Below are 23313 nucleotides of genomic sequence, written 5' to 3'. Positions count from 1 at the left end.
TACATAATAAAATGATTCTCTTTTCTACAATGATAAGATCGTGCTGGTATATATGAAACTATGTGGTACTGCTTCTATCTCAATTCTAGGTAGAGTCTAAGGATTGCAATCAAAAATATTAACAATTATCTGTAGAGCTTGGTATGTAAGAATATATTGTTATTTATAAGAAGCTAATGGTCAATATGATCATAGAGGAAAAAGAAAATTAAGCAGTAATTCTGAATCACAAGACCACTATTATAATCTAGCTAGAAAATTTTTAGTAAGACACTGTCCAAAGAGAGAAAAAAAACGAGAAAAATTACGTGAAACGTAATTTTCAGTTCATAAATTTAATTATGAACTTTTTGGTCTATTTCTGACTGAGGCTTAATTCGCTTATTAGTTACTCATTTCTTTTAAGTGTACCTTCCTCAAATAATTTTCGGGAAATCTTGATTGTTTCTTTTTTGATAGTTTCTTTTTGAAAAATTTGCGAAAAATGTGAATTTTTTGTGAAAGTCGAATTTTCTTTTTGGTATTTGTTTGTTGATAGTCTCTTGATTCGTTATGGCTTATAAACATTTATTCATTTATTCAATATCTTTATATTCATATTCATATATTCATACTCCATATTCCTTTCAAGCTGTTTTGTAGACCCAACATCTTTGACACAAGCTTTAAAGATTTTAGATCTTTGTTTTAGATACTGAGCTCTTGTATTCGACATTTTCATTCAGTTGACTAATAAATATATATCCAGCTTTACGCCGCCGATTGATTACTATACTTCCTAGTTATTGAATTTTATTGCTATTTAAAAAAATCGATTGTAATCGGCATTTCCTCGTATTTTCGTATACTAGTCACATTGGCAAATTTTTATGCCATTGTTGACATTATTTCATATGGATTTGATTTCAACAGTACTGTTGCTAGGATCTACTATGATCTATTTCTCATATATATGTTATGTGTGCTTGCGTATTGAGGTTTGATATCATTAGTATATTTAGGATTGCTTAACTTAGTCTTAAACCACTCTCTCAATGCCGATAGTTATTAATACAATTTCCAATGCTGTAATAAAGAATAATAAAGAATAACATCTGTTTCGAACTAGTGGTGGATTCAAATAATTTGTTTGGATTGTCATTACACCGACCAACCAAATCTTCGTTTAATTGACAAATGGTCATAGGGCCACTGCTTTCCGTGATTACTATACTTCCACATTATTGCTGTTTGTAAAAAATCGATTATAATATTTGGTATTCTTCCATCTGTGTTTGATATTAACAGTACTGATTTTATGATATACCTGGCCACATTCCTTTTAGGTCAATGTTATGTGTGCTACCTTAGTAGCCTGGAAGTTTAATATAAACACAAGCCATCGGCATATTTAAGATTACTTATCTGTGAATGCTTGTAATTTTGAACACAATATTCAATGCTGTAATAAAGAATAATGCTGAAGTGTCGAATAATGCTAAATGAAAGAGCTCTCCAAATGAATCCATGCTTTAAATCTTTTCGAAATCAACTAATATAAGATTGAGTTTAGTCGAATCAATACTCTTATCGTGATAATATAAACAACACATGTCTGTTCTGATTAGAACTTTTATAATAATAAAATAAGCCAAATTCGCAATTTAATTAATTATTATTTATAATATAATTTAATCATTTTATACTCAATTAATTGGCACTAAAAATTATCTACAATATAATAAATACTAAACAATCTCAAATATACTTTTGTTTTGTTTATTTATAGTTTTGTTTAAAAATATGCATAGATCTTAATAAACAGGCACAGAAACTAGTCAGACGTGCAATAAATTATTTTCTATTTAATCTATTTAACCGTAATAAAACAGAAAGTATCTGTTTATTACACCATTCAAAACTGCCAAACCAAAAAACTGCTGAATACAAATGTGAGTCAGTGGCCCAACAGATAAACATGAATGACAGCCTTGTGAAAACACATGAAATGAAAAATCACTGAGCAGACACGTGCTGAAAAACAGACAAAGGAAAATTCACGTCAAATTGTCGGTACAACGCGTTTTCAACTCTAAGAAAATTAATCGATAAGCATTTTTTGGTAGTCTCTATTTTTATCTGGAACCATTACCAACACATTTGTCTCGTACTATAATTAGTTATGTTGATACTATGATATGATAAAGTAGCTCACAAAACAGTTAATATGATTTCAACTAATTAAAAATATCAAGTACAGCAGTACAAGTACGTTGGCATGATGACTTGTTGTTTGTAATGTTTGTTTATCTGAAAGATAAGAGATGGATGAAATTTTATATATTCGTACTAATCAAAGTTTAAACCAAATACTTACTATTTGCGCAATATTAATATATTATTAGTTAAAAACTAATTGGAATTTAATAGTATATTATTATACATAGTTAATAGTGCAAGTCGTTGAACCTCAAAGGTATAATTTGGATTTAACATTAAAAATCTGCTATAAATATATGTAGAATTATATATTACGTTGACAAATGGTCATTTTTATTTAATATTATTATAAATAATGAGTATTATTAACTAAAATATTGTTTAATTAAGTACCAAAATAAAACTTTTAAGATGATATAAATATTCTTCATAAGGCTCAGTTCTAAAACTATTTATGTGGTGCAATATCTCCGAGAATTTATAAAAATAATCTAACTATATACTGAACATAAATTTAATTGTTACAAGAGAACAAGCATATAGCCTTATATGTCATATAAATATATAAATATAATAAACAAAATAATATATGAAAAATAAATAAAATAATAAATTAAACAAATACTTCAAATAAAAGCCTTTAAGATCGATAGTGTTTATACAACTTCACAACTTCTATAACGAACTCCAATATACATATAGTAATGAAGACTGAAGACACTGCAATTTTGTCAATTGTACATATCTGAAGTTTTCTATTACTTAGACGTTTTCATATTAAATAGCTTTTTTATTCAAATAAAAAGTATTTTTTAAAAACAATTTATTTGCGGTGATATTATGATGGAATATTGGATAAATAAAAATAAATATAAAATTCTACAAGTACATTCAGCAAATGAATGCCAAAAAAGTTAAATCATAAAAAATGAATTGAGATTATACAGATTTGACGATACTATGTTAAGTTTATAACAGCTGCAAAACAAAGAAATATATTTCTGTATGGATCCAGATATAATTCATCTGGTTTATACGTCTTCATTTTCTGCTGGGTTTTGGTATCTAGTGTTAAAAAGATAATATTTAAGAATATGATATAAGATTTCTAAGTTTTATAATGAAGGTGCCTTAATAACATATATAAAAGAAAACCTTTTCATTTAATATACAATAATTATATAAATACTGAATAATAATTAAATAAAGAATAATGCTTAAAAATAATTAATAAGGTTTGATCTAGCTTAGGTACAAGTAAAAATCTTCGACAAATTCATAGTCAACCGCTATTGTGTTTTATTAACCTCTTAATAATGAAAAAGAGGATAAGATTTTTAAGACATCATATTTAAATATAAAATGTTACATGCATTTTTAGTTTACTTTTTTTCATATATTTTTATATTTTAACTAATATTTTTATTTCAATTAATTATTTTATTCAAAATTATTTTTTTTTATATTAATTTTTTTTTAATTAATTTTTTTATTTTAATTAATTGTTTTATTTATATTAATTTCTTTATTTCAATTAATTTTTTTATTTCAATTAATTTTTTTATTTTAACTAATTAATTAATACAATTTTTTTAAAATATATTTTTTATATATTTTTTTTTATATATTATTTTTTTTATATATTTTATTACTATTTCAAATATTTTATATATTTTTTTTATATATTTTATTATTATTTCAAATCACTTTTCCTATTTTTATATTTATTTTTATATTTTTTATTTTTTTTATATTTTTATTATTATTTCACATATTTTATATATTATTTTATTAATGTTCTTATAAATTTTTGTATATTTTTATATATTTTATATTACATTTTATATATATTTTGTAACATTTTATATACATTTTATGTATTTTTTATACATTTTATATATATTTTATATATATTATATATTTATTTTATATATCTCTTATATATCTTTTATGTATATTTTATTTTTTTATATATTTGTTTTTTTTTATTATTTTTATACTTCGTATACTTTTTTATTTTTTTATTGGTTATATGTATTCTATATTTTTTTTTCTTACTTTCTATTATTTTATATTATTAATTAATTCATTTATAGTAATTTTAGTAGTTTAACAATACTTTTCAAACACATTTTTATTTATGTTGTTTTCTATTTTTTAACATAATTTTTTATGTGAGTATATTGTTGAATTGCTCATAATTGATGTAAATAAAATTTTCTTTAACAAAATTTAACCATGAAATTTGAATTTTTTAAATAAAAATGTATTCAGTTGATTGGAATGTTTGGAGTTGTTACGTTTGTTTTTTATTTAAATAATGCATTTAATTTTTTTTAATTTTGTCTAAATATATTTTTCTGAATTTTTTCCAACCATTATTATTTTGCTAGCTGTTTTTTCCGCATTATGATTGATTTAATTGCCTTCATTAATTGTTAACACGAAGCTGCAATAGTAAAACACTCATTTAATTTATTTTCCAATTTAGCAAAAAACTCATTTAATAAATAATCACTTAATAATTTTTTAATAATTGAGAAATGAAAAAATGTATACCGCATTTAATTTGCTATGGAAATATAAAAAAGCAGTACTACATCTTATAAAATAAATAAACTGAAAAAAGTAGCACATTTTCTCTCAATGTATTTTAAATTACATTTCAACAAATAGCTTATTTTTAATTTATTTGTATATCCACCGCTCATTAAAATTCATTTTTATGTGACTTTTTTCATTCATTTAAAAAAAGAATTGATTTTCTCATAAAAAATATCATTCACTATTTTAAATTTATATTTTTACTACATGCATATATATCTATCTCTATAAGTATGTTATAAACGCTTAGGTAATGAACAACATAGGAAAGCAACTCGACAGTGCTGTTTTTATAGCGAAAATATGCCTTCATGTAAACTTATTTATTTTTATAATATAAAACACATTCACTGAGTTGAAACATCATTATTATCAACATCGTTACGAACAGTATTATCAGCAATGTAAACATTATCTCTTCATTATTAGATACTCGTTACAGATACATGAGCAAAGTCAGGGTCAATGCGCTTATAAAAACGTTTAAAAACATTTAAATTCTAATATAAACAAGAAAAATCTAACGACTTGTTTAGAAATAATTAAAGCAAGCGAACTTAAAGTCATTCAGTAGTTTTGTGTATTGTAATTATTTGTAAATTAATACATTAATTGCTTAAGACATTAAAATGAGAATAATTATTTGAATTCCATAAAACTATAAATAGTATTAGCATTAATCAAAAAAATAATAATTAAGTTGCATGTTATAATTAATCTCATTAGACAATATGTTCTAGCACTCCTTTATTGGGTCTTTAACTTTGGTTTAATTAATATTCTAAGCATGTCAGACTGTCTGTTTAATTAAAAAGTGTAAATCTACAAATTCAAATTAAATTTATACTAATTACATGACAAACTAGGAAACTTCTACTCATGATTAATCACAAACAAATTTTTTACTATTCTTTACGATGAAGGTCTTTCCTATATGAGACTTGTTCGGTTTAATTTAATTTTCTTTAATTAATTTATTTTTTTATTTTTATACAAAAAAAGAAAAAAATACAGTTTGACAATGAAACATTCACCAATTGCGTGCATAATTGTAAATAAATTAATTCAAATGAGTGTGGTTTAATACACTTAATATGCACATATATTTTTAATTATGATTAAGTTTTTCGCATAAAAGTGTACATGTGTAAATTAATGTATTACACGCATATGTAAACAAATGAGTTGCATGCGTCATAATTTCATTTAAAAGAATATGTAAATATTGTTATAAACTTACAATATTATTATTAATATTAATGGCAACTCCAATACTAGTATGCCTGACAAGTTGTACCATTAAATTCATCAAATTAACGCACCAATTCCAGTAATGGCTTCGTTAATATATGTACATATATTAATATACTCGTACATATTACACACACAGTCCATAAACATATTCATTGATGCGGAGTTTTTAACCTATAAATTTTGGTTTAACTTTTGATATATTGTAAATATATATATGTATGTTTATGTTTATCTTATAAATATATGCATATAAAATTATTTTACATATTATAATTCAATATTTGCCCATTAACTTGAATTGAGCTTTGCATATATAACCATACTTTATCGAAACTGACAAGTAGCACTTTTCACAAGTGATTATTTATTATATTATTATATATATGTGTTATATTTCCGACATGAAGTGAAGCTGCAGTTTTTTATAATCAAGATAATGTTTAAAGATATAATTTAAAATTCTTTTACGTAAAAAAAATGAGTGAGCACTTAGTTTAGCTTAGACCATTTATTCTACTTCGAAAGTACTGTATGCATATATGTAAGTGTGTATGAGAGTAAGCAGAAGTATGAATGCAAGTATATATTGAATTCGATTTGAAGTGATATAAACTGCGTCATTTTTTGCTGTAGTTCTTTCTATAAGTGATTATTTATTATAAAATATATATATATTATATATATAAAATAAAGTGTTACTATAGTTTTCTATTAGTTAAATATTACTTAACGTGATCATAATTAAAATCTAATTATTTAATTATAAATATAATTAAATTATAATTATATAATTATAAATATAATTACATTATGATTATTATTTAATTATAAATATAATTAAATTATAATTATATAATTATAAACAAAATTAATAATTATAAGTATAATTAAATTATAATTATGTAATTATAAGTATAATTAAATTATAATTTTATAATTATAAATATAATTAAATTATAATTACGTAGTTATAAATATAATTAAATTATGATATTACAATAATAAATTTTATTAAATTATATTTATATAATTATAAATATAATTAAATTATAATAATATAATTGTAATTATTCAACTTTGAAAGAATGAAATCACTATGCATATAGGTATATGCTGATATGCAGAAATATAAATGCTAGAATATATTGAACAACATTAGACGTGAAGTGACGGGTCTGCGTAACAATAGTGTAACCTGCGTTGTGTTCTTTTATATTATCTTTAACTCAGTCATCAGTTCGTTCAGTGACTTTTGCCTAGTTATGTGACGGGTATGCATAACAATAGCACGGCCTGTGTTGTTTGATTGAGAACACGAAATAGCGACTCAGTTCTCTGCTCCATTAAGAGCCTGTACTCTATTATTTTCAATTCAAAAGTGAATTGCTTCTGAGTCTTTTTTAATAATAGTGAAAAACGAATAACAGAAATAGCTAATCTCCACTATAATACTAAAATATTTATACCTGTTATACTAATACAAAAAATTGTAATACCACATTAAATATTAAATAATAATATTTAAATAATACTTTAATAATACTTAGACTCTATTTGGTAAGTTCAAAAGTCCTAGTTTATTGTTAGTTTTCTGAAGGTGTGTCAATTAGATTATTTGGAAGGTTTGTTCTATAGATTATTAAAATTCGTTTTATTATAACAATATGTTTAAGTCGTGATGAATGAAGCAGTTTTAAACATACTTTGGGGCTTTAATAATATATTTAAGTGTTGCTGATTGGTGTCTTTTTAGTATATTCATATTTGAGTTATTGTTATCCAAACTTTATGGAGATAATTTGGTGCTAGCAACTAATACATTTTCCCTAATTTTAAAGAGAGTTGCAATTACTTGCTCGTTATACAGTTTTAAATATAACTTTTTATAAACGAAATTATAGTTTCTGAAAATAATTTTTGTGATATATATTTAAATAAAAACTTTTTAGACATTTAATGTGTAATGGATCGAAAGTTTTATTTCACACGACTATTTGTATGATTTTTTTAAATCTTTCTGAACGTATTGAAAAATATTAAACCAGCATAGCTCTTAATTGCACTTCATTAAAAACAAAAAGCCATCTTCACGCTATTTTACCATATATTGATTTTATTTAATTATTGAATTTTTTCGCCATTGTTTTCAGAACCGCAGTTTGCATTCACTCTTTTCCTAACGTGCACAACAAACACTCTTATTAACCATAATTCATAAACGAATCCACCACTGACAAACACGATAATGAAGGGATTACATGGGCGTTGAATACTGGGGAACCAATTGCTTTGGTTTAATGTCGTTCCACTTAACCAGTGTTAAGCCTCCACTCACGTAATACAGCCACACAAAATTTAATTAAATTGTGTAGTTTTTAATTTTAATTAATTCAAGCGTTGCATTTCTGTTAAATATTTTTTTCTGGATTTTTTTTTTATCAAATGTTTTTAATTTATTTGTTTAAAATTGTGGCTCTTATTTATTTTCACACCGCAAAAAAAATATATTAATTCCGATTTAAAAGTGTTTGCTTTTATTGTTATAATATGAAGCAGAAATTGCATAAATAAAAATCTTTTAATATTTTAATTTAAAAACAAAGCGGATAAGTGAACTTTTGTTGGCTCGCAGTGTGAATGATTCATGCAGATATATACATAAGTATAAGCCGGCAAAGTTGCTCTGATTATATCACTTTATTATTATTAACATATTAATTGAATTCTGTTATTTTTCTTTTAATAAATTTTATTCTTAATGAAACTTGTTTCTTCCGCGAATTATGTCAGTTACAGTGGGTCTCTGTTGTTAAAATACTTGAGAATAAAATTATTATTGAAAGTAACTGAGTTAAACTTACTACTTTAAATAAAAAAAGATTTTCTTATGATATCCCGTAAAATATATTAATTACTTACCACAATTTTAACAGAATTTTATTAATATTCTGCTCTTTAAATTGCTAAAAGGAAAATGTTCTACAGCCATAGAACTGTTGCCGTTACGATTGCTGTTATTGTTTTTGTTTTTATGTGTATGCGTGCATGTATGCGTAAGAATGAATGTAAGTAAATACTGAATTCACTGTAAAGTAAAATAAATCACTGCAGCTGCTATTACTCGTTTATTCATTGCTGTAATATATGTATGCCTGGTTCGCTAGGAAGTAATTTTACTACATGTTTTTGATTTTATATTATTGTAATGCCATACGTACATTATTTCGTAGGTGTAAGTATAAATGTTTTTAAAAGTCCAGGCTGGGTGACAGTTGCATTTATTATTTTTTTCATTGAAAAAAAAATTTTAAAAAGAAACCAGAATGACATTATAAGTGCATTTTGCGGTGCTAAATTATATACTTAGTTAATTTTGGCTTCTTATTTTACTCAAGTAACATCAAAGTGAAGTTTTTTTTATTTGTTTTTTAAACGCCAACTTATAAGGCTCAATAGAAAGAAGCGTATATTCGAGACTTCCGTCAAACTTGTTACGACGTTTCCATAGTGACTATCTTAATTTTGGATAAAGAAAAGTTGCATGAGATAGCGGACGCTATCTTGCTTTCAAGATGGGTGGTGCATTTGGAACTATTCAAGCGATGTAAAAATATTTCTTGCATCAGTATAATAATTGATAAACCATGGATCCACTACTACACGCTTGGATCAAAGAGATCATCAGTTGGTGGTAAAAGTTGTTCAACGCAACCAAAACCTCAAAAGTTAGTTGGTGGAAAGCTTACTTTTGCATCTGTATTTTGATACTAACACTGTATATTGTTCATTGACTGTCTTGACAAAACTAAAAGTAACGACAGCGAATATTATCTATCATCATTTAATCGATTGAAACGTCTTCACATTTTCTTTACGATTAAGAAAAACTGGTTTCACTTGCAAATCAAAAAAATCTGGGTTTTCGTTAAGACTATGTGCTTCATGTCAATAAAAATCTTGGTAAGATTGAATGAATGAAGCTTTGTATTGTTTTCCCGATGTCTTGTTTATTCTTTAAGAGACCATATATTGTTTCAAGTCATATTTAAAGAAAAGAGATTTCATTCAATGATTGCCAAAACAGAGGCTTACTTTTAGAACAAAAAGAAATTTCCAAAAGTTAGTGAAACATTGAAATGAATGCATTTTCCTTCATAGAGAATATGTGAAAGAATAAAGTTTTGTTTTTTTTTTAGCTAGACTGTGAAATAGTTTCCAATTAATAAAAATAGATGAAATAGAAATTTCCGAAAATTTGATGAAAGAAAAGTCTATAGAAAGTGTATAGTTGTCTCTTGGTGTTTTGGCAATAGACATTATATCGTCATTAGCTTTCTTATTTTTATGCTAGTTTAATTATTCTTGTCGTTTAATTGTAGATTAGGCAATTAATTAGATTTAATAGTCAACTTAAACCTTTGGCAGTCTAGAAATTCTTATAATATTCTTCACTTTTATAAAGGGTGGTAAATTATCAAGAGTAATAATCTTTGGAAATGATTTTAGAATATCTTTTTCATCACCTTTTAATGATATCAGTATTTGTTTTTTCAATGAGAATAGCTCTGTTACTTGTCTGTTGAGGATATCTCTGTTACTTGTAGAACTGGTTTATGTCAAAGAAAATTTTCATGTATGACTCTGTGGCTCGTCTATACGGATGGCTCGAAAATGAACTGCGTGGTAGGAGCAGGGATCTTCGCACCATATAAATTCATAAATGATTTTATTAGGCTACTAATGGGATCATGGTTCTTCAAGCCGAAATGTTAGCAATTAGTAGAAAAAATAGGTTTTTAGAAAGCTATTTTTTTGACAGTTTATCAGACTGTTCGTCTTCATCGGTAAAGATAAAAGATCTATTATTTATCTAAATTCGATTAGATGAATTTAGTCTTTAGTCTTCAGTATAAGGGGTTCTTGCGAGGAATGTGGTAGCAAAACGGTTAAAAATCGCTAATTGAGGTACATGGTAATCATCTGGTGGTCTACCGCTGTAACCAACTAACTACCAACTTTGTGTCCTAGCACCGAAATAAATAAGATTGTTTAGTATAAGAGACTTCAAAGTCGTATACTGTTAAAAAAACAATAACCCGTTCCATATCAGTAAACTCTACTGACTGATTGCATTTATAAAACCTACAAGAGCGCCATCTGTTGCGTGTTTACTGTTATTAAATTTTAGCCAAAATAAATTGTGAGCGGTGAAACTTGTTTTTGATACTGTAGGTAATATTTCATCTGTATTTAGTTTACATATTCGTGCATAAATTAATTTTATTATGTTTATTTGTAATAACAAAAAAAAAATTTACATATCAAAACATTGCTGAATATTTTTTCTATGTATGGATATTTTATTTAATAGATGAAATACGTAATTTAGAAAATTGCAAATTAATGCAAATTCCATTAAAATAATTGAACAACGGTCATTGACTAGTGAGCGTGTCTAAGTTGGTATATATTTTGAAAAAATAAATATTTTTCTATTTCGATTTGATGCTTGTGCGCAAAAGTGCTCTCTAAATACCAGAGCTTTGTGGTCTCAATAGTGCCACAAATTAAGATTAAAATTAAAAATAAAAATAAAACTGACATCAAATATTTTTGCACATTTTTGTCTTGTAGTGCGTTGGTGACCACATTTCGTTATTAACAATTTTTGTTGACTCACGTGCCTTTCGTGTGTCAGATAAACTTGCTCTTACCAAAAATAAGCACAATTTATTTCATGGCATTTATAGTTTTTCCTATTATTTTGTTTTTGTTTTTATTTTAGTTTTTATTATTATTTTACCTTTTATTTTCATTTTTATTTTGGTTTAAATTAAAAAAAAAAAAACTAAATAAGAAACTTTTGGTATTTCTGAAGTCAAAAACAGTGTCGACTATTTAACGCTATGAATACAAAAAATGTGGTCTAATTGTGTTCTATTGTTAGTCAGATAATTGCATTTAAAATTTAAATTTATTTTTATTAGGTACAGACAGAGATCACGGAAAAAATTATATTACTGAGAAATATCAATGACTAATGTATCCTATTGTAGATGTAGTTTTCCCTATATACGAGTACAAATTTTTTAATATAAATAATATAAGACTTTAATTGTTTTCTATTTTGAAACGTTTTAATATTGTTTTTGGAAACCAACAGGTAATAAAAAATATAATTTCTTTTTAAAGCCAATTATTGCTTTAATAGTTTTAGTTTAATTATTCTACAGCTAGTTTATGATTTCATTCTAATATATAATACAGCAAGTGAAATTGTTAATGAATTTTCACAGTCAATTAACAAAACTCCAAGTCTGCACTTACAAATTAATTACGACTTCGGGTCAGTTGGCTAATGCATACTGACTCTGAACTTCAAATTTGGCAGGGCACAAGTTCAAATCTTGGTACTTGCAGCATCAAAAAATAATTTATGAATAATTAAATGTGAGTAATGATGCCAAGACCACTGATAATGGTTATTTCGCAATACTCAAAACAGCTTTATGGTCACCCAAAAATTGAATTAATTAAGAATTACTTATGCTGTCAATAGAACACATTGATTACGACAATGTGAGAATTAAGTGTAAGGGGATACAGTGATCATTGTAATATAATCATATAATATGATTCATATAAGTGCTCATTCGAATATCCACAAATCCGAACACTTTATATTTTCGAATATGTTCAACTCTTTCCTGGAGGTTATGGTTGCTCGAACTATACATCTGGCCAATGTTTTATTTTATGTATTATTCTATATTATTATATTCTATATTATTATCATTATTATGTATTCTAATATGTTTATAAGCTAGAATATAAACAATATATAGTGTTCGAATATTTTTAAACAGTTCTTCTATTTGAGCTAAACGGTCAAGCGCAAACATACCTTAATATACAAATGATGGAAGATAGAGATCAGCTAAAATAACAGTAAAAGTCTACACTTAGATATAATCTACAGTGGTTTATAGTTTTCTAAATTAAAAACAGCAATTTAACATTTTCTAATATATAATTGTCATGGGAATAATATTATTTTATTTGTCCTTATTTTATAAGGACTTTAATAACACGTTACGAGGAATACAAGCAACCAGTTAAAGTGTAAGATAGATCTCTTTGATTCACCTACTAGTTTATACTGTACGCAGTCCAGAATTGAACTAAAATCGTTATTAGTTGCATTTCTAACTGATAAGGTCTTCTTGCAATAGTTAATGACACATCTTTGAAAAAAGTAAATTTATTTCCTAGCAGTGCAACAGTCAAGTTCCCCATAACAATAAAAATCGTCATTGCGGCGGGTAATTTATTTCGTTATAGAGTGCATTTTGCTATATAAAGATTTGCAATGGAAATAATTAATAAAATCGTAGTATTTTCAAGAAAACTTTGTAAGATAGTGAAATTCGCTTTAGAAAGTTTCAGTATAGAGAGAGAGAGAGAGGCTCAGTCGTTGCGCTGCCTGTAAAATACTTCGTTATAGAGAAAACTTTACTATAGAATGGTTTGCAATGGAAACAATTAAAAAATCGTAGTATCATCAAAAATACTTTGTAAGATAGTGGTATTCGCTATAGAGTGGTTCACTATAGAGAGCTTCACTATAAAGAAGTTTGATGGTAGTAACTGGTATTGAAAAAACTCAGGTGTCTTTGCGTAGTATCTTGATATTAATTAGGTTTGAATTATCTTATTATAACTTTACCTTTGAAATTATAAATTAAAATACAAGTTAATAAAATAAAATTAACAAAATATTGGTTCCTGACAGAGTAGAGCATTGTGACCATGGTAGATCCTTTGTGCTACATAACTCAACTTTAGTTCAAAGTGCATTGTTTCAACAAACTTTTTATACTTTTTTATGAACTTTTCGTAAGGTTCCCATTTATGAATTCGAGCGAATGCAAAAGTTTTTAACGATGAAAATACATACTTTTAAAAGGATTTCTGTTAACCTCCAACTTTAATACATTTAATATAGCCGCCGCCATTCTGTCTGCCTGTAGCTATTTCATAATTGAAAAATCACAGGAAACTTACTTTTTGTTAACAACTACTCTATAGCAGTATTGTGTGCAATACCACCAACTTTAGCATTCAACAGATACATCTACAACATTTCATTTAATTAAAACTTGTTGTGTTTCTTTTTTAACGATTCATCTTTAAACTTTATATTTTAATGTGCAACTAACGACACATTAAGTGCTGTTTTTTAAACACATCATTGACAAGTTTTGCTGTTCAAACGAACATTTAATTACATTTACTAAGCAGTTGCAATTACAAATAATGAAGTTTATATAAAAGTAAAAGTTTTTTTTTTAAATTTTATACAATTTTAAAACTTATTTAATTAGTCGCAGAAACAAATAAGAAAGTATCTCAGTGTAGAACAGAGACGAAGAAGAGACTGAAGTTAAGGTTAAACAAAAAAGTTTACACATTACACAATAATTGTTTTATAGTTATAGTTTGAGATACAGCACCCGTGAAAATTTGTTCATCAATATTTTATAAAACAGAAAACAATTTTCAAAAATTGTTTATAGAATAAAAATTTTAATCAAGATCAATGTCAATTGCAGACAAATTTCATGTTAAAATGCAAATAAAATTTGCAAGTTCAATTAGAATGAAATTGCATTGAAAAAAATGTATAAATAGAAAATTCAAAAGCAAACTCATCAGATGCCAATGTAAAGTTCAATAAACTAAGGACAAACTAGAGTAAAAATATAAAAACAAAAATAAGACAGAAAAAAAAATACACCAAAGTATTTTATACTATGTAGTATAATGCCATGAATCTATTTAAAAGCGCAGTAGACAAAAACAAATTGAGTTAGTAACAAAGGGAGCCCACACTAATCAAAGCACAACGTAGCGCAGATACAAGATAAAAAACTGCAAATATGAGTTGGGTAGAGTCAAAACTTTTATGCGTCAATTATGCATGCAAAGAAAAAAAAAGTGTAAAAAATTTGGCTAACTGTTGAGACACAAAAAATGCTAACTTAAAGGGCTTAAGAGTTAGAACACATGCCAAACACACCTAATAGCACGTAACAAGCAGATTATTCAAAAGTTTTTGACAGATAATTAGCAATTGCATTTGCACTTTTCATATTGCTGAAGCATATCTACAAGTATCTGTGAAAGAAAAAATTCTTCACTCGAAAGATACATATTTGCTTTAAATCAAAGCACACAAATAATAAAAATGAAAGTATCTAATGCCAAATAAAACTTATGATTATTTATAGCAAATACTCGTACATATAGTATATAATAGAGTGAGACAAATTTAAATTGCCACTATATTAAATAATAATTAATTTTCAATCTAGTTTCAATAATCGTAAATATTTAAAATTAAGTATTTGGAATTATAACAGATGTATATGTATCTCAACAATTAACTAAATACATGAGATAAATTTGTATGTGCAATTATTGTAAATGGCTAATATTAGCAAAGTATTTAGTACACAATTTTCATTTGAAGAACCACACAAGAAATCCACAAAATGACAATTTAATAAGCCATTTTCAGTTTTCAGTTTTCAGTTAGTATGATTTTATGGAAATACTTAATTTTTTCACATACTCATATTCTTATATACATTATATCTCTTATATTCTGTCGTCTACTCTTACCAGCCGTATCACATCATATGAGGAGCAGAATTTCCGTGAATTTCTTTTTCGCTGACACTGCTGGCAGTCATCCAAGAAAATGAAGCACATTTTTAAAAATTGTATGCCACTTAATAGATACATTTTGACAACTTTTCAAAGCTATGTATAGGTACAAATATACATATGTACTCAATTACAAATGTGTATACATATTTATATATGAAGAATTTGAAACATCAACTGACATAAATGACATTTATGTACTTATGTATTCAAAGTAATTTAGTTACGTAGTTAAAGTAAATGTGTCTCTATCGAGTAAACCAAAAAAAGGCAACTCGATTTTTGATTTGTAAATATTTGATCTTAGAGAAGACAGAGAAAAAGTTTCTGTATAATAGCAGTCTGTTGAAAATACTTATGTGAGGAAAAAGAAACATCTCTGAATCCTTCATGAGAATGTATATTTTTGCACATTTAAGGATTTCATGGATTGAATTTGCTGCTTGTTTGTTTAGGATCATCTTTTTAAAACTTTTTGACTTTTTAATCAGTTTGAAAGGGCTTTTGTTTTTGTAATAGTCAAAATTTGTTTAAATTATTTTCACAGTAAATTGCAAAAGTTTCAACAAAATCACTACACTTTTATGTCAAAATTGGTATAAAATTTATTTGAACTTTCACAGATTTATGTTAAATTTCATAGTATGAATTAAGATAAATTGGTATAGCAATTTTGGCATAATATGCAGAATTTACAATGAAGAATATATGAACCATGATACTGATATATATATATATATATATATATATATGAATATATATATATATATATTTAAGGATATATGAGCTTTATTTAATGAGAATACAAACAATACACATAGTTGTGAACTATTGCTTTAAATTTATAAGAATTTTTTTATAAAAATGACTAATTATAATCAACTTTTTTAAACCTCCTTTATATATATAACAAAAATATAATATAAGCAAGAATATAAGCTATCATGGACTATAGCTGGTCACATAGGAAGATAAATTTAAAAAACGAATAATAAAAAACAATAGGTACTCCATAATTGATTCATAAAATAACTACAATATATTTTCTTTAAAACGATAGCGAACATAAACTGTAATATAGGTATGAGGTCTATTACGCTACCCTCGATAAATTTAGGACTATTCATAAACCTTTCAATGTCTCTTGGTTCTAAATCACAAATCTTAATTGGTTCGAGAAAAGCGAAGTGATAATACTGTGATCGTTTACTGGTAATCGCAACATACCTGCATTTAATATGTATGAACGAGTCACTTTATATTATACAGCAGTTATAGCTGTCGATGTTCTTTAGTCCTTTAATTTAAATGTTATAATTAACGCAAAAATGTCAACTGATAAAACCAGTTATAAATTTAAGTTTAGATCTATTAAAAGTGAAAAATTTGTTAAAAAATCTTGGGTAGTTCGCCGTTATTAATCGTATTAAGGAACTTCAGAGGTTCTTAACAGTTTGGATTTAAACGTGATGTTGTGATGTGTACGCAAATAATCCGACTAGCAGTTGGTAATGAAGATGTGGTAACAAAACGGTGCGAAAGTGCTTATTAATTCACTCGACACTCATTGAGAATCACACCTCGAACTTACAAAAAAACTAAGAAGTCTGTGACATTTTGTTGTTCATTAAAATAACTTGTTTTAACTGTCTTAAGAATTGTTTCAAGTCTTCTCAAAACAACTTATTTCAACAATTAATTTATTACTATTTATTATAATTCATATTTCTAAATATAGATGTAGTTTAATAACTGTATATTCCCTAAAAAGGTATGGGTCCTATGAAAGAAGTCACTGCACCATCCTTAGCAAATTTGTTAGTTAGCAAATTTGTTCTTTATTCATTTCCTTCACGAATATTTCTTTAGATATAGTAATCGTAAAAAGTCTAAGTGTGAAAGTATTGATACTTTAGTAATATTCAAACTAAATGGTGTTTGTCTAGTTTTTGTAAGTGGTAGTAGATACAAATTATATAATTAAACTAATTAAAAGTATAAGTGAACTGATACAAAAACTAATAATTTATGTTATGTTATATCTATGTCTTTTAATATTGGTTATTTATTAATTGATTAGTTAGTTGTTAATTTGTTTTATTAGTAAACACAATCTCTGTGAAACTATTTAGACATAAATATTAAAATATCACAATTTGAGGTGAGCAAATTTAAGTAAGCAACTCCTTACCAAATAAATATAAAAACTAATTATCTACAAATATGAATAACCACATAACCGAGACGCTTTTTAATACACTCATTACGTGCATAGATGCAATCATTGCAAATTTAGTGTAATCTATATGCAAATATAAAATTTTGTAATGTATCTATCAGTTTGTGTGCTATGCTCGTAGACTCTGTAACAAATCCGAAGCAGGTAACTTGAGTTTAAACGTCTCAGTCGAGTCATATTTGTAGGCAATCAATTCGCTTGGTAAATATTAAATTTTTAACGTTATTATGTGCCAACTAATTTGCATCGAATTACCGCCTTAAATTTATGATAATTTCAACTTGTTTTATTTATGAAATCAAATTATTCACATATTTGGTAGTCTGCAATATTTAATAATAACTAAAAGACTAGTAAATACTATCTCATAGCTCTTCTCGTATCTTGTCATCAGTCGTTTTCTTAATATAATTTTTATGGACTTTCTTTTTTTTATGTTCAGTTTTTTTTCCTCTCTGTTACTGAGTTTTGTGTATCTTTCGTGCATATTTCATGCTTCAATAATTTACACAATAACATAATAATTTGTTATCGTACGTCACATAATTCACAATAGTTACTTATGCCGCCTTGATTGGCTGCCTTTTATTACTTAATAAAATTGTTGTTAGTTAATAAAATAAGTATATAGAAGAATGGGAGAAAAAAAAACAACTTAATAAAAATTGGTTTATTTTATCAAACCAAATAATGCAATTTATATTTTATGGTTCATTAAGTGTCTTAGAAGAGTTTGAGACATTCATATTTATTTTTATGATTTTACTCAGCATGCCACAAAAATATTTAACTTCATGAACCCATATTATAATTTTAACTGTCCTTTATGTATATGCTATATGTATATGTATATGCTATATGTAATCGCATAATTGGATACATAAAAAATAAATTAATTTTTATATATAAAAGTTTAATTTATTTGATTGATTGATTGTTGCATGTTGAAACGTGGAGAGTGTGCCTGCAACATAGACAAGCTCTATTGGGCATATCCGCACATTTACCTCCATGCTAACAGACCATAAAACACGCTATTAAACGCTGTGTTTAGGTGTGTTATTTTATTGCATTATAGCGTCATACTTAGTCACTTAAGAATATTTATTTGATTTCATGGTAAAATTATTTTTCTACTATATATATAATTTACATAAATATTGTATAATAGTGCTGATAATATTTTTCTTAATTTTTTTTTATAGGCGTGACGATGCGCGAAAAAAAAGGTGGCGCGCTGCAGAAGCTCAAAAAGAGACTATCGCACAGTTTTGGAAGATTAAGTAAGTGAAAAAGAATTTATTAAATTTAATCATTTCTATAATCTTAATTTTCATTATGTGATATCAGTACTTTAAAATACAGTAGAAAAATCGGAAGAGTTATATAAATATTTTTAGTTTATATATAGTATATATGTATATAGAAGGCAATATATACTCTTCTCTATGGTCGTTATAAATTTGATTTATTTGTTTAATTTATGGATAAATGTATAATTCTTTTAAACCTTTTTAGAGTTCCCTATAAAAAGCATCTATTCCTATTATAGTTAAAAAATTATTTAAATTTATTTAATCTATTATTATTTTTAATAGTAGATGCTTCGCAACTAATTTAGTAGTCCATAATTTAGTTGTTCTGTTAAACCAAACAAAAATATCAATTAGGGTCTCCAGTGATCCAGTGATCATTAAACGAACTAGACTAACTAGATTATTCATAATATGTAACAATTGTTTTGAATATCCTTCAAAAAACAAACATTAAAGTAAAGATTATGTTTAATTATACATTTAAGTAAAATAATTTAAATGTGTTGACAAACCATAGCAGAAAACATTCAAGAAAAGGTAGAAAGATTTTGAATTCGTTAAGGGTGCTCAATCATATCTTCTTATTTACAAAACCTTTAAAAATTAATTAAATAAATTATGATTTACTAAAATAAATAATTCAGGTATCGAAAATGCTTTCTTAAATAATTCTTAAATAAATAATGAAATAATCTTTTAAAAAGTAACCCTCCCCTCCTCACTTCAACGTTAAATTTAGTTCAAATGCTGTTAGCTGTGAAACTGTTTAAGTTTATATATGATATTCTCTGACATTTTTATTGAATAATTTCTTGCTTACATTTTCGATTAATTTTGTGGCCATCACAGTTATTATCAATCAAATTTACTCTAAAGTGCATTGACATTTGACGATATTTCCTGCACTGTAAATTAACGACCCTGTAAGATTTATTCACACATACTTTTAGAACTTAAATTTAATTAAAGAAAATATGTATATGAAGAATATTTTACAACTTAATTACAACTTAATTAAATTTTATTATATGTATTAAATTTATTCACACATACTGTTAGTAATAAAAACTATAATATATAAAATTTTAATTGTTATATATTAATCAAATTTTTAATATATCTATTTTCCTTTTCCTCTACAATAATATTTTTATTTCTCTATTAAAATTTTTACTATAAAAATGCAGTAACAATGACTGCATTGTGTGTACAAAGTAAAAATCTGATGGTTCAATCTGATAGACATATCTTTATAATTACGAAAATAAATAATCGAAAATTCGTTAAAATTAATGGAACTATATAATCGTAAAAAAAATGCTTAAAGATATGAAATAGTACAATTAACCAAAGGCAATCATTTTAACTTTTTCTACCGCCGTTAGTTAGATAGAATTGAAATCTATTGTTTGTGACTTTCAATCACTAAAACCACTTGTTAGGAATGTAAAATGAAGAGTCCAGCAATTGGACTGGTAAAATTGGATTGGAGTGGTAAAAACTCTATTCCAGTATTTAAAGTTGAAGTCGAAAAATAAATTAAACTATTAGAAATCTAAAGGTGTCGAAACTAAAGCTGCTTGAAGTTAATTGTGATGATAGTAGGTAAGAGTGTTTAAATAAATTTTCTTGTTGAGAGAATTGCGAGTGTAATAAGTATCACGAAGACCCCACTTATAAAGTTATGTGATAGAAAGAACTATTTACACTTCATCGAAGTTGTATAATGAATTGTCTAGTATTTCAACTGTGAATATCAAAATGTGATGGTAGATTGGGATAATAGAAGATAAGAGTTTTAAAAAAGGTTTGATAGGGGTCACGAATATCGTATAAAGTGATGTGGGAACTGAAAGAGCTGTTAACACATCATTGAAGTTGAGTTAGGAGTTTTAAAAATGCTTGTAACCCATAGCTAATATCAAATTGTAAGAAGCATTAAAACTTTGAGATGGGTCGTATAGAGCTAAGTGATGTACTATAACTAAGTGAGCTAAGTGAGGCAAGTATTTTTATCGTTAGTGTGAACCTGATAATTGGAATTGCATTACTCTTAATACTGTAACTAATTATTTACTTAATATAGTGATGTACTTTAACAGATATAATTTTTCTATATAAGCAAAATTTGCTGACCGAAAAGGTTACGCCTAAGAGAATCGAATTCGGTTAAGTTATATATGGCATAGAAGTCAAATTTGTCATTAAACTAGTTATACTACAAAGGTGATTTTAGCATTTGACAAGTTGCCGGCAATGTGATAATAAGGATGTCTAATATGACGTATGTACTTGTGTTTTGGTACTAAAGTACTTGGACACTTGATATTGTTGACAAGTTGGAGTTTAATATTGCAATTGGAATCAGTTATTGAGGCGATTATATTGTCTCTTAGGAAGACTAATAGCAAGATTATAAAGTGTATTATCCTGAAATACTGATATGTCACAAAATTCTTTTCTATTATTAGAAAACTATTTGTCAAAATACATTTTTTGAACATAAATATTAAGAATTAGAAATAAAATTTTGTTTTATGCTACCCAAAAATATATATTTCGGATGTATTATTTGTAAGATTAATTTTTTATTTTTATTTATTGCATAACTGTAATACTCGTAAGTTAAAAACTTGTTTTCTATGAGGTAATGGCTTGTATCAAATGTTGAATGACTCATAACTGATTTTGAGATACATTCAATTGATGTATGACAGCACCCACATACTCGTACACTATTTGTGCTGTGCTTTGATGTATTATAAAAGTGCATGAATCAAAGCATATATGTGCAACAAAACTTGTTAAATGTAAACAAATCTCTAAGACTTTCAAAGTGCTATTGCAAATAAGGCAATTTTAAACTGAATTCTCCTTTGAAAACGTCCAATGATTGATAAGGCGTAAGTCAATGTTAGTTTATACTCTCAACGGTTAGACGGGGTACAGCTACTGAAGTGGAGTGTTTACAGAAAACAAACAAAAAACAAACAAACACTCTCAAAAAAATCATTTTAAAGTGCGAAGTACTGACTTTGTAATTTTTTGTTTCTGGTGACGGCAAAATTGCCCATGATACGTGCGGGCTGCACCCGCATATATACACACATACGCTACATAAATGTCAGTGGAAATTGTGCATTTAATGTGAAATAAAAAATTTCGAAAAAAAGAATCCAAGAGCGCTGACTCATGTGTATTTATATGTAGTCATAAAATTTGCTATATTCTGTTTGGTTTTAATATGTGAATCAATCAAAACTATTCAAGCTCTACGATATTGGTATAGTCTTCGATTTGAAATTTACTACTACTAAAAGGAGCATTCAACTTCAATATATTTAAGTCAATATATCTTCTTTAAATTTTAATTTCTACTAGTATTTATAGATTGTGAATATCTGCTCAAGTATATTTTTTTGCAATTCCTGTTATTTAAGCTTTGAATCATTAAAAATGCAAATAATTTATTGCTGCCATTTGCGGTTCTCTATTTTTCCAAAATTCTGTAGCTAGTAAATTATCTTTGCGTTTTCAATTGTTCTCCGTTTTCCTCCGTACTGCAAACTTTAACATGCCATTAGTTTCTTCTAAGTTTTTTCTAGCCACAAGCATGTGAAAAATCATAAACTTTTCCTTAGTTTTCCCATTTGAGTTAAAGAACTGTACGACAACATGTAAGCGCTGCTCATGAAATTTAGATTATCACGTAAAAGTACGTGTAGTTACTGCTAGAATAATATAGAAGCAGTACATTGAATTTCTTATTTTTAATTTTTTTTTGTTTTTTTGTGAATAGTTATTTATACTAAACTTAATGCAAAAGTAGCGTTTAAATGTATAAGAAAAGAGTTTCATGCAATTTGTATTCTTGCAAGTGTTTTTAAATGTTCTCATTGCATTATTGATAATGCAAAATACTTTTCATAAAAATCTATTGTTAATGTAACTGAACCAGAAAAAGATGTACAA

The 23313-nt window shown here is 26.0% G+C and overlaps 2 protein-coding genes across 2 annotated transcripts in view; one reads left to right on the top strand and one right to left on the bottom strand.

The window, feature by feature from the left end:
- LOC119672781 (cyclin-dependent kinase 14-like) overlaps window positions 1-23313 on the bottom strand; it is a gene marked incomplete in the record, with an annotated part of 829514 nt that overhangs the window by 635730 nt on the left and 170471 nt on the right.
- The window catches only part of LOC119678549 (histone-lysine N-methyltransferase Suv4-20-like), a 305207-nt gene that overhangs the window by 153425 nt on the left and 128469 nt on the right, over window positions 1-23313 (top strand). The window contains exon 2 of the mRNA XM_038090438.1: window positions 19231-19308. Within this exon, the coding sequence (XP_037946366.1) occupies window positions 19231-19308 (78 nt within the window). The remainder of the gene's footprint in view (window positions 1-19230; window positions 19309-23313) is intronic.

This window comes from Teleopsis dalmanni, chromosome 1 (genome assembly GCF_002237135.1).
Source record: "Teleopsis dalmanni isolate 2A chromosome 1, ASM223713v2, whole genome shotgun sequence".
Taxonomy (NCBI): Eukaryota; Metazoa; Arthropoda; class Insecta; order Diptera; family Diopsidae; genus Teleopsis; species Teleopsis dalmanni.
The sequence above is the reverse complement of the archived record's forward strand: the minus strand, read 5'-3'. Positions and strand labels throughout refer to the sequence as shown.